The 16,009-nt window shown below is 51.9% G+C and overlaps 1 protein-coding gene and 1 pseudogene across 4 annotated transcripts in view; both read right to left on the reverse strand.

Annotated features, from left to right (window-relative positions):
* Vav2 (vav guanine nucleotide exchange factor 2) overlaps positions 1-16,009 on the reverse strand; it is a 176,305-nt gene that overhangs the window by 65,536 nt on the left and 94,760 nt on the right. Inside the window, exon 1 of one of the 4 annotated variants that reach the window (XM_075985553.1) lies at positions 9,105-9,136. The exons of the other annotated variants lie outside the window; for them this stretch is intronic. Within the exon in view, the coding sequence (XP_075841668.1) occupies positions 9,105-9,121 (17 nt within the window). The 5' untranslated portion in view covers positions 9,122-9,136. Of the gene's footprint in view, positions 1-9,104; positions 9,137-16,009 lie in introns of those variants that run through there. 4 annotated transcript variants of the gene reach the window in all.
* On the reverse strand, positions 14,184-14,972 carry LOC142856680 (proteasome subunit beta type-5 pseudogene; annotated as a pseudogene).

The raw sequence follows: 16,009 nt of genomic DNA on the forward strand, positions 1-16,009 counted from the left end.
TCGAATTCAGCCTGTGTGGGAGCCTGTGCCAGCACCCCCTTTTCTAGTTCTCTCTCCAGCAGCCCCCACACTGGCTCTACTTTGGCCTTTGCACAGTTCTACCCTCTGTCTGAAGTCTACCCACCCCCCACACCTAAGTCGCAGTTTACCTCGACTCAATGCAAACCCTACCTTGTGCATGAAGACTTGACCGCTCCTCTACCCAGGTCCGAATCTGAGAGCACAGTAGTTAGCACCACAATGGCACAGATGTGTGGGTGGAGGATGGGTGGACAGGCGAGTGAACAGATGGGTGGGTTATACGGATAATTGAACGGAGCAGAGCAGAACATCTGGGTGGGCAGGAGGTGACTAGACTCAGAGGCGGCTAGCCATGTGGGAGAACGAACGTGTGGACAGGTGGGCACAGAGGTCTTCACACTGTTCTTTCTCTCTGAAACCATGGCAAGCAGCAACCTCGAGCTAGAATGGGGAGGGGGAAGCACTTTCAAAGAGTACTTGAGAAGCAGCAAGAATTTGAGGCTGCTCTTGAGAACAAATGTGCCAGCCTGATTGAGCCCCGGGGAGTCCCATTTGTACAGAGAGTTGAGAGGAAGGAGCGAGAGTTTCCCAATCCACACTCCAGATGCAACTGCCAGCATAGTTAAGCTGGAAGCAGAACCTGGCTGAGATCCCTTTGCACCCCATCATCTGTCTTCAGGCGCCCACCTCCATCTAGACCCAATGTTTCCCAGCCCTGGCTTCCCAAAGTACCTGGGCCAGTGGCGTTGATTTGTTCCTGTTTGTTAAAAGAGGGGGAAGAGGCCAGTGTGATGGCTCAGCAGACAAGTTTACTTGCCTCCGAGCTTGGAGACCTAAGTTTGAACTCCAGTACACACATAAGGTAGCAGGAGAGAATTGACTCCTGCAAACTGTCAACTGTCCTCTGACTTCTCTCTCTCTCTCTCTCTCTCTCTCTCTCTCTCTCTCTCTCTCTCTCTCTCTCTCTCTCTCTCATTTAAAAAGGAATAAGAAGCCAAAAAGGCCACTCTTCAGTCTACACAGAACACATCCTGACCTGGACAGGCAGAAAGAGCAAGCCAGCTCTCCCAGCATGGGTGAGGCCCTCTCTCCATATCAGAACATTCCCGAACACTCACTTCCTCATGCCCACTTCTGGGAAGCCAAGTTTCCCCTGAACCGACAAGGGGATTCAGCGGATACCCCTACAGGAAGAAAACCACAGCAGGCAAGAAATCCCCAGCAGCCCAACCTCCAGCCCAGCGTTCCTCAGCACCCGCCCCCACAGCCCACGCCACACACACCCCCACACCTCGACTGCCTCCTGGAGCTGCCCCTGTATCCAAGGATCCAGCCCAGGGCTCACATCTGACACCACAAAGGTGTCCCTGACCAGAGGAAAGAGACTCAAGAAAAGAGACAGTTAAACGGGCACCCAAGCCCAAACTCAAAATGATGCTCACGTTCAATCCCTGGTTTCTATAAGTCCATCCTCCCCTCCTTCCTCTTCTGGCCCCTCCACTTCCAAGGTATACACAGGGCACTTGTTGAAGCTGGCCCCTGGCCACTTGTCACAGCCCCAGGAATAGCTGGGGCTTAGCGGTTTCTGTCCCAGGATTTCTGAGCCCATTTCTGAACAGCGACCTCTTCCATATTCAGCCTGTATCTGCATCTGCAGTTGGTTGTTAGTAGCCAGAGTCAGGACCCCAGAGACAGCGGAACCTGGGATGGGCCTTCTGTGAACAATTCAGCCTGGGCGCTGAGCTGGGACATTGAGACCCAAAGCTGCTCCTGTGGCCGGAGCTTCCTTCCCGGCTGCTCCTTTTCCCGTACTCAGAACCAGCCTGGGAATACAACTGTATGGCTGATTCCACTTGGTATGGCTTTCCCTTCCCAAGGATTCCTCCACCCCAGATTAGGGCAACCTCTCTCCCACCTCTGTAAGCTAGGCAAGTGAACAGCTTCCCAAACTGGCCTCTGCAAACACCCTAGGCCCAGAGCCAAGCCGCTGCCCTTGACTCCACCCCATACAAGTGAGCAGAAGGGAGAGGCCACAGCCCACTGTCTCTACCTGGTTCGCTCCAGGGGTGGGGAGTCTGGAGGCAGAAGCCAAGAGCTAGGCCCCTTGTGAGTAAGATCTGAATTTTCTGGCTCTGCCCATCTGAGCCACAGTTGTTTAAGATAAGTCAGGAAAAGCTCTAACACCCCTTTTGAGCATCCTTTACATGGTGGTGTAGGTCCTGCCCCCACTTTTGACCAGCTCACCCTACAAACCCAGGCTGCCGAGTCTCAACCTTCAGACCTTGCAGCCCCTGGAGCTCCTGTGAGCACCAGCTCCAGTTAAAAGAAACCTTCTCCTGAAGCAGCCAGTAGGACCACCCAGGTCCCCTCACAAATACACAGAGGCCTTTGACCTCCAGGTGTTCCTATGCTCTGCCGCTTTTTCCCACAATGTCATTGAAGCAAAAAGGAGCCTTGAAATGAATGTGGCCCCAGGAGGCTCTAGAGCCTCAGATCAGCACCCAGGCTTTGGTGAACCTTGGTTAGTCAGTCCAGCTCACAAATGTGGGACCCAGAATTTGTTCTCCAGGCTCTGCAGACATTTCAGGGAGAGGTGACCTGGCTTGAGACAGCAGCCCTCCTCTAGAACACTCAGTGAGAGCGTGTACAGTGGCTTCAAGGCTGCATGCACCTCAGTAAGTCTCTGTGTAGCCACCTCCACCCTGGGTGGCCTGGCTGTGCACTAAGTGAGAAAATGTAAGGCTGGGCCTTGCGTCTATCCTGCGAGTGACCCCGCCAGAGAGCACTGCTGCCTTTGGCCTCAAAAGCTCGGGTGTGCCCAGAGTCCAGCATCTATCTTCTCCTCAAGGAGAGGCAACAATCCCCACATGAAGAGTCCTGCAAGGTGACACTTTCAGTGTTGGAATGGGTACAGACTGGTCACCTAGTCCCACGGGTTACGGTTGTAGACAACATTACTTGTGAGCCTTGGCCAGGCCTCCACACTGGACCCTGAAACTCCCTCAGACCACAGGAAGAAGGAACTGCCACTAACCACAGACAGGGTCAGCTCTGCCCTCCCTAGAGAGGAGGGCTGGAAGCCTGAGCGGGATGAAAACAGAGGTCAGTACCGATGTCAAAAGCCCGGAAACATGACTGAGCCGCAGGCCCCGCTGGCACCGTTTGCCAGGGAAAAGGCAGCCAAGCCGACTTGAAAGGCACACCAAAAGCCTGGGGGATGACAACTGCTTAATTATTCAAACAGGCACCTGGGTAGTCGCATCCTAATTGGCAGGAAGGCCTGGAAACCCTGGGGTCTTACTTATTAAAACAGCGCTCCAACTAAACAGCCCCAACTGTCAAAACAAGCCCACAGACGGGTCATGGACGGGTCTCCTCAGTCGACACCCCACCCAGTCCAGACAGTGGGATGAGTAGTGTGTCTTGCCCCACAGCCACACCTCCAGCTAGTTCTCTGTGTCAGAGGCGGAGGCCAGCACCACACCATGAAGGCAACAGACAGCAGGGCGGACAGCGGCCTTGGCGGCTGCAGCAGAAGGTAGCAGGAGGTTAGCCTGAAGTATATTCTCATTTTGAGCTCAGAGGTTCGGGTTGGAATCAGACTTCCGGAAGCTGGGGATCCAAGCTCCTAGCCTCAGTGACCTATTCTGGTAAATGGGGCAAACCATGCACTTCTGGTGAGCGATGGCACCGCCGTCCTGCTTTAAGTAGAATAGCCCCAGTGGCAGCCTAGGCAGAGGAATGGGAGGGCTGTGCTAAGGTGAAGGTAAGCCAGGTGGAGGCGGAGTCTAGCGATGAAGGCATTCGGTAACCACAGGGCTGGGCTAGGACCAACCACCAGGATCTTTAATGAAAGTAAGGCTGGAAACATGAGAGGATCTCTGCCACCTTTAATGGGACTTAGAAGATGGGGACAGTAAGGCAAGGCTACTGTCATAGCCCTGGCAGTAATCTCTGACCTCTGCCAAGGCCCAGCAGGGGCAGCAATAAGGGAAGTGGGGTGCAGCTGACTCAGAGCCTCCTGGGGCCAGGGCTAACAGGGCAAGACTCCAACTGACCCCCCCAAGTCCCACCGGGACCCTCGTGGCCTGTGTCTAGAGCCCCACAGGCAGAGGAAGACGTGCTGACGTCAGGGGCCAGTCCAGAAACAGGGCTCTGCTCTGCCCTGCCCAGTCTGGGGAAGCCTGGGGCAGAGCTTCGACTGATAACCGAGGAATTCAGCCTCCAGTTTTCTGACTCTCCTGGTGAGGAAGCCTCCAGCGGGCAGAGGTTTGGTCGGGAAAGGAAAAAATACATCCAGGGCACCCAACCCCTCAGGTAGGCCCAGCCCTGCAGCCTCTCTGGTTTTACAAATGTTCTAGTTTTATTTCTGTTTCTGGGATTAAAAAAATAAATAAATAAAAATAAAACACTGATCGAAGCAACTTAGAGGAGGAAAGGGCTGATCGGGTTTACAGTGCCATAGGATTCCAGGTCACAGTCCGTGACTGAGGGGAAGTCACGATGGGGACTCCGGCAACCAGTATGTCACATTGCGTTCACAATCAAGAGCAGAGAAAACGCACGCGACTGCGCTGCACGCTCGCTGCTTACGCTCGGCTAGCTTCCTCACTCTTACACAGTTTAAGGACCAGGGAAAGGTGCCACAAACAGTGGGCTGAGACTTCCCAGTGAATTAGCAATCAAGACAATCCCAGCAGACATTCTGATGATCTGGTGTTGATGACGCCTCGATAGAGGCTTTCCTCCCAGGTAATTCTAGGCTGTACCAAGTTCACAGCTAAAAACAACCAGCACAGAACCCCCTGCTCCATACATGGTCTCTTTCAGGGGCCATCTGCCCAGCTGTCCTGGATGAACACTTAGGTGACTCCTGGGAACCCGGTCCTCCTGTGCAGGCCTTAGGGAGATCCCAGAGCTCTGCCAATTGTACTTTTTCAACCTCCAACCTCAGACCCCAGCGGCCAGACAACACTGTGACATGGTCCCTGCCCAGAACGAAGCTTGAACCATCAATGTTCTATAAGAGCTGAAGAACAGTAGCCTCCCCTCCTCATGGCCTCCTGCTCCAGGCCTGAGAAGTCTGCTCTGAGTCTGGCAATACTGGGTGCAGAGTGGACAGGAAGATTCTGAAAAGTGACAGTTCTGGGACCAGAGATGCTAGGTCCCACCCACAGGAAGAAACCAAGAATGAGGATTGGGTCTGCCCAAGGTCCTTGACCACAAGGGTCCAGCCTCTTGGCTTCAGCTAGACTCTCCAAGCCCCAATGGTGCCCCTCACAGCTCCAAACTGCCCCAAGTTTGATGGGAGCCCCAAGAAGCTCGTATGAAGCACACAGCAGCTTCTGAAAATGAACGGGTCCTCCCTCAGATGGCCTTTGGCTGTGTGGGGCTTGCTTGCTCCTTCTCTGCACTCTAGCATCTAGAACAACCCCTTGAATCACATGAGCCAGGACTCAGAGCTGCAGGCACCCCACAGGAGCAGAACAGCTTTGTCTGGTTCGTGTCAGTGCCTGCCACAGGCAGAAGGAACGAGAAGGAATCCACGGGCCTTGAAACTGCCACAGTCCCGAGTGTTCACACAGCTGGCTTCCTTCACAAACCACAGGGAAGCTGACAATATGGACAGGACCCAGTTAGCGAGCTGGGGGTGGGGTACAGCTCGGGGCACTACCAAGTACTACCAAGTCCCCATGTGATCTCAGGCAAGACCCCTCCCCTCTTTGAGCTGCCAAGGGGAATGGAGTGTTCCAGCAGCTGGAGGCTCTCGTCCATCCCCCAACATCCTGCCAACTTGCTGCTGGGAAATGAAGGGTCAGCCCAGTGGCCTTGGCAGGGTGCCTAGGCCAGGGGACCTTTCTCTGATGTGATCAAGATAAACCAAGGCTGCCTCTTAGGACATGGCAGGCATCACTAATCAATCACTGTCCTGCCCCTGGGTTCAGCTAAGATGGTTGGTGACAGTCTAGAAAGCAGACTAAGAAGAAGGGCACAGAACCCCAGGAAAAAGCCAGCCACCCCAGTCAGCTTCCTGAGGGCAGTTCTGCACAGTCCCCTTCTCTAGTGACCATCCGGAGGTGGGATGAATACCAGAGGCCTGGGCAGATCAGTCGGGCCTATAAATACTAAGCTTGATCAGCCACCGGGGAGGTGCAGAACAGGGACAGGACACCCTGTTCTGCAAGGAGGCATCAGTGAATTCCACAGCTCCTCTGCCAGTTCCAATAGGGGGACAGGCTATTTCTTATGACATCCAATATGCAGGATGCTGAGGTAACCCAACCCCACCTGAAAAATAGCACCTAGGTCTCTGTTGACAGAGGCAGAACTCCAACCACCAATCACTTGGGTGAGGTTAGGGTAGCATAGGTCCTGGATAATAGGAATGGCTCCTTCCATGGGGTTAGATGGGGCTCCACCATATTCTCCATGGATTCAGGCCAAGACTTGAGGGAAGCAGAGGACACTGCCCTGTGGCCCCACAGAAATGGTCCTCCCTCTACCCTAGGACCTTACTCCTTCCTGTGGAGCACTAGGATCCTTGGCCCAGAGCAGACAGATGGATTGGTGCAAAGCTGTCTCCACCCACAGCAGAGAAACTGGATGCATGGCCTAGATGCATGGCCTGGCCTCCTGGCCAGGTGTGACATGCTTTGGTGGATAGGAAGCAATCCCTCAAGACTGAAAGCAGGCCTGTCAACAACTGATGATACCATCCTAGGTTACCTCTTTGATGTGGGAGGTCCTTCTGTATATGTGTTGCTTTTATTGGCTAATGAATAAAGGAGCTGCTTGGGCCTCATGACAGAGCAGAATAGAGCTAGGAAGGAAAACTAAACTGAATGCTAGGAGAAAGAAGGCGGAGTCAGAGAGAAGCCATGGGGCCACTGCAGGAGACAGACGCTGGACGCCGGATGGAAGTTTACTGGTAGGCCACAGCCATGTGGAGATACACAGATGAGTAGAAATGGATTGATTTAAGATATCAAAGCTACCTAGCGATACTCCTAAGTGATGGGCCAAGCAGTGTTTTATTTAATACGGATTTCTGTGTGATTATTTTGGGAGTCTGGGCGGCCAGGAAACAAACGAGTAGCCTCCGACAACCCCCTCTTTATTCTGAGTCCTGCCTGCCTGTGACAGCTGCTTAGGTATGGCAGACTTTGTCTGGTGACACCCAAATCAAGAGCAGATCAGGGCAGGGGCCATCATGCTCCCATCACCCTCACTTGTGATCAAAACATATTCTCTGTGCTCTTCACCTCCCGATCGGAGACAGCTGTCACCAGCCCTGGTTGACACAACCATCCCAGGATCATAAAACCGAAAGAATCCAAAGCACACAGACTTGATGTCCTGGGCCCTTCCTTTCCCTCCTCTCTCTCCTTCCCCAATTCAAGCATTACACAATCAGGAGCCCTAAGCACCCTTCCCCAAATGCAACTTTTACCACAAGAAATGCTGTCTCCTTTCCCACCAGAGCATTCTAGAAGCTGCTGTCCTTCCTCACAGGCAGATACACTGTCAGAGATTCCGGGATGAGTAGATACTGGCAGACCTGAGTGCCCACAGCAGCGAGACACATGTGCATTTGTGCATGTACATATATGTGCTCACTCTCCACCACACCCTAGCCTCATCCCTCTGCTGCCCATACCTTTCTGCATATGACCTTGCAAGGTGCAGGAGAATACAGGAGAGCCCTTGGGAAGAAAAGGAAGCAGGCCAGACAGGCCTGTGACTCACACCCATTGCTTCCCCCTAAGCTGTTACCCCACTTTACTGCTCAATGACGGAGCAGTAGCTGACTCAACCGGGAGTCCCACTGAGCTAGGCCCCAAACTAGACACATAGCAATCAAAGATGGCTCTTCTGTCTCCCTCCCTGGGGAAGGGGATCAGCACCCTAATTGTGCATGGGCAATCTACCATGCTGCTGCCACCGAGGTCCTGCAAAGGAGAGAAAGGCGACCCTCCTCCAACTAAGCTGGCCACACGATCGGGCGCGACGTGACAGCGGGTTCACCAGGGCCAGGTGGTCAGGACGTTTGATGTCACCAGGTGGGACAATTAAAACCATCTTGCTGGCAAAATGAGCAGCTGAGTGATGAAAATTGCCGCTTCCCATCCGAATCTCCTCTCCCAGACAGTCCAATTACCTGGAATTAGTCAGGCAGCACCAGCTGGGAAATGGGGTGTCACCCACTGGATGGATGCCAACAAGAAAGCTGGGATACTGCAAGGGGTGTGTGTATACGCACGTGCGTGTGATTGCACGTGCATGTGTGTGTGTGTGTGTGTGTGTGTGTGTGCGCGCACGCGCAGAATCCAGGAACTAGATGAGTCAGCTCAGGAGAAAAGGCTGGGTTACAGACTGGGATCACAGCAGTATGGGGACCTGGTGTCATGCTGACGTTGACGGATGGTCCCTACCCAGCATATAGTGCTCTGGAGGGTACATTCTACAGGGTCCCCAGAGCCCATACATACCCTTTACCTGGGAGGTATCACTCCAGGGACATTAGCATCTTTCAGATTGTGAAAAATAGGTTGCTTGTTTGTCTTTTTAATTCAAAGGCTGTTACTCTGACTTTTAAAAAATAAAATAAGGATTCCTATTTCCTGAACCTTCTCTTCCCGCTGTGCGCTGATCAACCAATCGCATCAGACTGTGAGGTCAAGCACCCTCCAGTGGGTAAGACATAGTCATAAGCTATGTCAGAGATAGAAGAAGAGCCGTGTTGCCAGCCCAGTTTGTGTTCTGGCAAACCCCCTTTGAAAAAAGAATCTCCTTGCCAAGACACTTTCCCTCTGTCTGAATGAGATAGTTCATTTTTGTTTCTAACAAGATGGTTTTCAATTGTACCAAAAAGAGGTCAGGCTCCTGCCCTGCCCTCACCACCTGAGGATGTACTCCCTCATCCTCCAAGGTGCCAGGCTGGAAGAGGACTCTGATGGGAAGAGGCTGGCTGACATCCTTGGGGCTGTCTACCTACGATCTGAGCCTGTTGAGGGTAGTCAGCTCCTCCCACTGCACCTCACAAAGAAGAAAGATCAGGTTCCTTAAAGCAGTCCGTGACTCACCAGACATTCGTTTTCATTCCGAATGTTCTGTTGTTCTTAGATTTAGATACGGGTGTGTCTGTCTGATATGCCGAGAATCTGCTTCGTACTGAAGAATGGCTGTTACAGCCCTGAGTACCAGGAACATTCTGTTTCTCCCACCCAAACCACAGCCTGACCCTAGCCATGACTTCTGCCTGGCCTACCCACCAGACAGTGCCAGTGACGACAGCCCTGTTCTAACAGCTGGGAAGCAGAAACAGTCAAGAAGTCTATCCAATGACAAATGGTCTACAGTCTGTTTGGGCAGGAGCCTTAAGGAGGAAGATGCAGGAGAGAGAGAGAGAGAGAGAGAGAGAGAGAGAGAGAGAGAGAGAGAATGAGAGAGGGGGGGAGGAGGGAGGGAGGGAGGGAGGGAGGGAGGGAGGGAGGGAGGGAGGGAGGGAGGGAGGGAGAGGGAGAGGGAGAGGGAGAGGAGAGGGAGGGAGAACTCAGCAGTTAAGAGCACTTGCTGCTCTCTCAAAGGACCTGCGTTTAAAACAGAACAAAACAAGACTGGGGATGCTCTGGCCTTGCCCTGGCCTGAGTAGCCTTGAAAGTAGGCCCCAAAGACCACACAGCATGTGATTCTGTGGATACAAAATACTTAGAACACTAAACAGGACACGGGTGACAAGGGGCTGGGGACGCTTGCTTCCTAGGCATGAACTGCCCTCTGGGGGATTAAAACCATTTTGGAACTAGCATAGTTGGACAATGTTGCAAATGAAGCAAATGCTACCAAACTGAACTTTATTATTATTTTTATTTGCATTGGCATTTTGCCTGCATGTATGTGTGAGGGTGTCAGATATTGGAGTTACAGACAGTTGTGAGCTGCCATGTGGATGCTGGGAATCGAACCTGGGTCCTTTGGAAGAGCAATCAGTGTTCTTAACTACTGAGCCATCTCTCTAGTCCCTTTTGTTTGTTGTTTGTCAGGTTTGGGGGGGGGGGGATTGCTTTTGTTTTTTCAACACAGGATGCCTCTGTAGGATGGTCCTGGCTGTCACTGAGATCCGTCTGCCTCTGCCTCCCAAATGTTGGGATTAAAGGTGTGTGCCACTACCACCCAGCTGCTTTTCAGCTTTTTGAGACAGGGTTTTTCTGTGTGTAGCCCTGGCTGTCCTGGTTCTCACTCTGTAGAACAGGCTGGCCTTGAACTCAGAGATCCACTTGTCTCTGCCTCCTGGGTGCTGGATTAAAGGTGTGCATCACCACCATCTGACCAAACTGTACTTTAAAATGATCATACTATGATGGAGGAGGGTCATCTTTCTATCTGTTGTTTCATTGGTTAAATAAAGAAACTGCCTTGGCCCTTTAATAGGACATAAAATTAGGTAGGCGGAGTAAACAGAACAGAATGCTGGGAGAAAGAAGCTGAGTCAGGGAGTCGCCATGATACTCCTACCTGACACAGACGCAGGTTAAGATCTTCCCTGGTAAGACACCTCGTGGTGTTACAGGGATATTAGAAATGGGTTAGATTGATATGTAAGAGCTAGCCAATAAGAGGCTGGAACTAATGGGCCAGGCAGTGTTTAAAAGAATACAGTTTCCATGTAATTATTTCGGGTATAAAGCTAGCTGTGTGGGCGGATGGGTGGGCCGCTCTTATTACAACAATACTACCCAGGTGAGCTAGCACACACCTGGAATCCCAGCACTGGGAAAGCAGAGGCATGGAAATCAGGAGTTCAAAGTCATCTTCAGCTATATAGTGAGTTCAAGGCCAGCCTACGCTACACAAGGCCCTGTGTCTGAAACAAGGTCATCTTATGTTGTGTGAATTTTACCTCAGTATTTAAAAGCCAAAGAGAAGCAGTGTGGTGGGGCTGGTCTGAGACAGTACTCCAGAACTAGAAGCCAGGTCTGCTCCAAGGAGCAATCTTCTATGGGAGAAACGAGTTCACCCCACAGACCCTGAGGATCTGCCCCTGAGGTGGCCTTCTGAGAGCCCTGGCTGCAGTAACAAGTCACCCCAATCTGAAGGGCGTAAAAGAACAGTTTACCACCTCATGGCTCAGGAGGCCACAATCCAAAACAAGTCTTCAGGAGCATCTTTATGTCCTGTCGGGAGGCTCCAGAGGAGACTTGGTCCTTTCCTTGCCTTTCTGGCTGCTAGCTTTGATTATATCCTAGCCAGACACTTCATCTCAACCTCTGTATCTGAACCTTGCCTCCCTGGATCCATCTTACCACAAACATTCATTACACCTGCAAAAAAATCACACCTGTAGGGACCTATTTCCCTGACACACCTACAAAGTGTGTGCCCAAAGATTAGAAGGGTGGTGAATCTTGGATGGGGGACACCATTCAGCCTCTCTTAATGAGCTGTAGCCTGTAGGTATCACCAGCCTGTGGGTACCAGGAGCTATACAACATATAGACTTTATAGACTTACAGCAACCCCAAGGAGTAATGAATGACACAACTAAGCATATCTTTTCCTGACATCTCTAGCTTGTGGGAGCATCCTTTCTGGACCTTGGTAACATGACCTTCCTCCTAGCCATTCTGACCTCAAGTTAGGACAACCCCAGGCTTCGGGTGTGTTCTGACCAGGACAAAGACTCTTCCACTCCACACTCCTCAGCCGCTCTGCCCCCTCCCTTCTCTACCCCGTGTCTGAGTGTCCTACTAAGCAGGGTGAGACTCAAATTAAGTCTCTAATTCACTGCCTATGAGAAGTGTAATTGAAGCTTTTACAGAAAATCAACTTATTATACAAAGTGAAAAGGATTCTTCTTTAAACAGCATGCTGGGCTCCCATCCAGCCATGAGGAATCCAGGGAGAGTCCTGGGGCAGTGGGCTTGGTGTGTGGGATTTAAAACAGGAAAAGTGTTCGGCTAAACAAAACCTTCTGTTACTTATTAACACCGGGAAGCATTTTCAGGCGAAGAGACTGGCAGTTGCTGTGGCAAGTGCAGGCGGCGTCCTTGGAAAATGCAAGTCTCCGGGACAATCTCAACCCGTGTGAAAGAAGAGACAGCACTCAGACTCAGCAAGCTCAGCAGGGGCCTGGTTACCTGGGCTCACACAGGAGCAGGGGCATGGAGTGACACGCACCATTTTCTCTAGAATGATCCAGCATGAGTCAGTCCAAGAAGGAGAGACAAGCATTGAGAAGGCAGGGCAGTCTAGCTGTGAGGTTCAGAGGGAGGCTGTGGGAGAGCCAGGGGAGGCTAGGACTGATCAAAGGACCACCCTCCATCATCCAAGAGGTTCTGGCCTCATTAAGAAACAAAACTATTAAGGTGAGCATCCAAACTGCCTAGGCTCCCACAAAGCCAGTACATGCAGTAGGATCAAAAACCCATTGCCATTGTTCTTGAGTTCTCAGTAGTCCTCATTGTCCGCTATGTTCAGCGAGTCCAGTTTTATCCCATGATTTTTCAGACCCGGGCCAGCTGGCCTTGGTGAGTTCCTGATAGAACATCCCCATTGTCTCAGTGTGTGGGTGCACCCCTCGTGGTCCTGAGTTCCTTGCTTGTGCTCTCTAGACCTGGATGGAGGTGGGTGGTCCTTGGACTTCCCACAGGGCAGGGAACCCTGATTGCTCTTTGGGCTGATGAGGGAGGGGGACTTGGTGGGGGGAGGGGGGGAAATGGGAGGCAGTGGCGGGGAGGAAGCAGAAATCTTTAATAAATAAAAAAAGAAAAGAAACTGGAAAAAAAAGAAACAAAACTATTACATTTATTTAGGGGGAGATCAGAGGACATCTTGCAGAAGTCCGTTCTCCCCTTCCACCTTTTGAGTCCTGGGGTTGAATTCAGGTCCTCAAGTTTGGTGGCAAGTGCCTTTACCCACTGAACCACCTTGCCGGCCCTCCTCCCTCGTTTTTTGGCCTCCCACCTGTCCCTATGCTCTATTCAGTAAAAGGGTGATTCAGTATACTTGGTGAAACAAACTTATGCTCCAAAAGAAGGCTTGGCTCCTACTAGCTCCAGAAGGTGACTTCTCACCCGTCAATCCTTAGTCTGGTAAAGTCCCCTGGCACACTCTTTGAAGCCTGCAGGTCTTGGCTTAGGGTGGGGCTTTGGGTCACACGGTATCAGTAGAGTAGAGAGGACTAGGACCAAGTGGCTGAAGTGTCCCCATGACCGACTACCGCGGCAGACCCATCAGCCTGGTGGGCTCCCAAGGGGCCATGCTCCAGCCTGGTATCACAGTGCGCAGCTGACTCTGCTAACAGAGGAGCCCCTGGTCACTCTCTCCTAGACACTGGCCAGCCTCCCTGCACCCTCCTCCCTCATCTGCTAACACAGCTCCTTGACTGTGGCTCCTAGGCTGTGGCTATGAACTCAAACTTTCCTGCATCCCGCGAGGCCCCTGCTCAATCACGGAAGCAGAGAGATGTTTCCATGCTAACCAGGTAGAGCACAACCCTTGAGCAGTTCTCACAGTCTGAGCTACTCTGTAAACCACCACCAGGGTCTCACTGCCAAGAAGAAAACCCCAGGAAAAGGCCATCCGCACTGTCCATGGGGCACCTCGGTCTCGAAGGGCAGGGAACGGCAGCTGGATCACACTTGGCTGACAGCAGGCCACAGCAGCTGGCCTCCCTCCAGTTTGGGGATACTATAATAAGATGGGGGGGAGGGACACACTTAGGATTCTGCACAGGGTACGCACACTGGCTGGAATCTGTTGAGAGAATGTCACTTTTGTCTGTGGATACACAATGCAGAGTGTGTTGAGCCAGGTGGGACGCACAGCTGTGACGAGGACCATCCCAGTGACAGGCCAGCACGGCAAAGAACTCACAACTGCTCAGTTGCCAAAGCAAATAGCTCCAAACCGTGTGTCACTGTGTCCAGAAATGGCACTTTTTTAACTGGACGGCTCTAAGTGGAGCCTCTTAGGGACTTTACAGCAGGGCGGGGCCAGGCGCTCTGCAGGTGCGCACTGCTGTGTAAAGCCCAGTGTGCTGAGGGGACGCCACTTGTTATTACTGTTTGGCTTTTACTTAAAGGTTTTTTTTGGGGGGTGCTATTATTTATTATAACCAATGGGAGCCCCCAACACGTGCAGACGGCCATATCTGCTTTCCATCAGAGGACAGGTGCACTATCCTTGTGTAAGTCAGCAACATTGTCACTAGAGACATGGATCCAGCCATCCTCCCGCACGTGGTAGGGGCTGACTGAACCTCCAGAGTAGGCATCTCTGTGGGTGGCTTGGTAGATGGCTCAGTGGGCCAGATTATAAGCCTGCTCCACTTCTAGGTCATAGGAGTAGCCTCGATCCATGACCCCATAAGCACACATGGAGCCCGAATCCAATAAGAAGGCAGTTCCAGAGATCTGGTTCCCCTCACTTGTCTACATAGTAGAGGCTGTGGCCTCCCTTATCCCAACCACAGATCATGGCGCCCATGGACAGCCCCATGCCTTCATACTAATACACCATGTTGCAAGAAATTTGGAGGCTGCTGTGACAGAGATGCATTCCTTATTTCGAAGTTCACAGATTCGACATTGCTGAGCCAACAGCTGCTCCCAGAAGCTGCAATCGACTGCACCCCCAGCCATGGTGCCCAGAAAGTAAGGGTTGATCTCTATCACTTTCTCCACTGTCTGGGAGGCAATGTAAGCACCTGCTGTGGCCTGGGAATCAGCTGCAACAATGATTCCACGGTGAAACTTGAAGGCCAGGATGGTGGGTCCATGAGGCATTTCAATTATCGGCTCCTCTGGGACACCCCAGCTGGGTGCAGTCAGGCTCAGCCTATCACCAGGACTCTCCGGACCCAGGTCCAGCAGATCTGCATGACCTTTGAGTCCAAAAACCCCAAGCTGGTTACAAGCATGGGCTGCTATAACAAGCTGACCAGTGCCCATCTCTAGTAAGCTACTTAAAGTTTGTTTTTGTTGTTGCTCTCAACTTTTGATAGAAGTCTCACAATGTAATCCAGGCTAGCCTTGATGTAGCCTAGGCTGGCCTTAGCTCTTAAACCTGCCTTAAGCTTCAAGTAGAGTATATAGCATCTCACCAGCTCTCAGCCATTTGCTGTTATAACCGTAGAAGCACTGCAAAGAAAACATTTTAAAACAGCCTGTCTTCCGGCTAACAAAAAAAAAAAAACTTTGATGCAAAGGAGCTTCCAAGTCCTGAAGAAGCCACACAACTAATGTCTCATGGACACACTGACATGGCACCTGAGCTATGAACCAACAGCTACAACCAACCAAGGAACATTGTGTTACCCCAGGGCCCGGCGTGTGCACACAAACATGTACAGTCAAAGCAGAGTACACTAAGGCAATACCCACAGGATGTCACTTGTACCCAGGGAGGCTGCATGCTCAGCTCTCAGGAGGGGGCCCATTCCCGTTACCCTGTCACTGGCCTGTATCATCAGGGAGTCCTCAGATATGGCAGGAAAGGAGAACTCGTGGATGTCCCCAGGTGACCTAAGACCTATCTCCCTGACCTGTACCATTAGAAGTCAAAATCTGCAATGACCAGGTCTCAGCTGCACCACCCAGCCCTCCCCCTGCACCCCACCCATGAATCAGAGATAGAGCTGCTGGCCTCAGAAGCATCAGCAGCGAAAGTGTTGTCCATGCAGTTCTTCAGAACGTGGCGACCCACAGGGGCTATTGGAGTGCTAAGGCTTAAGGGTAGAGACGCGCTCTGCACTCCGGACCCATCCCTGTAAACTTATACCAGCTCCAGCACTCAAACCAGGACCCTGGTCCAGAGCTGGAGAGGTGTATTCAGGTAGGCAATGATCTGTGGTGGGGTTAATTTGCTGATCTTATTACCTAAATCGAAAGCGATTTTGCAGCTGTCAGTAACACGCTTGCAAGATTTCCCTGGTGTGAACCCAGAGGCCCCCCTTCCACACAACCTTGGCTGCTGAAATACGCAGCCA

Source organism: Microtus pennsylvanicus, chromosome 9, assembly GCF_037038515.1.
Source record: "Microtus pennsylvanicus isolate mMicPen1 chromosome 9, mMicPen1.hap1, whole genome shotgun sequence".
In the NCBI taxonomy this organism is placed as follows: Eukaryota; Metazoa; Chordata; class Mammalia; order Rodentia; family Cricetidae; genus Microtus; species Microtus pennsylvanicus.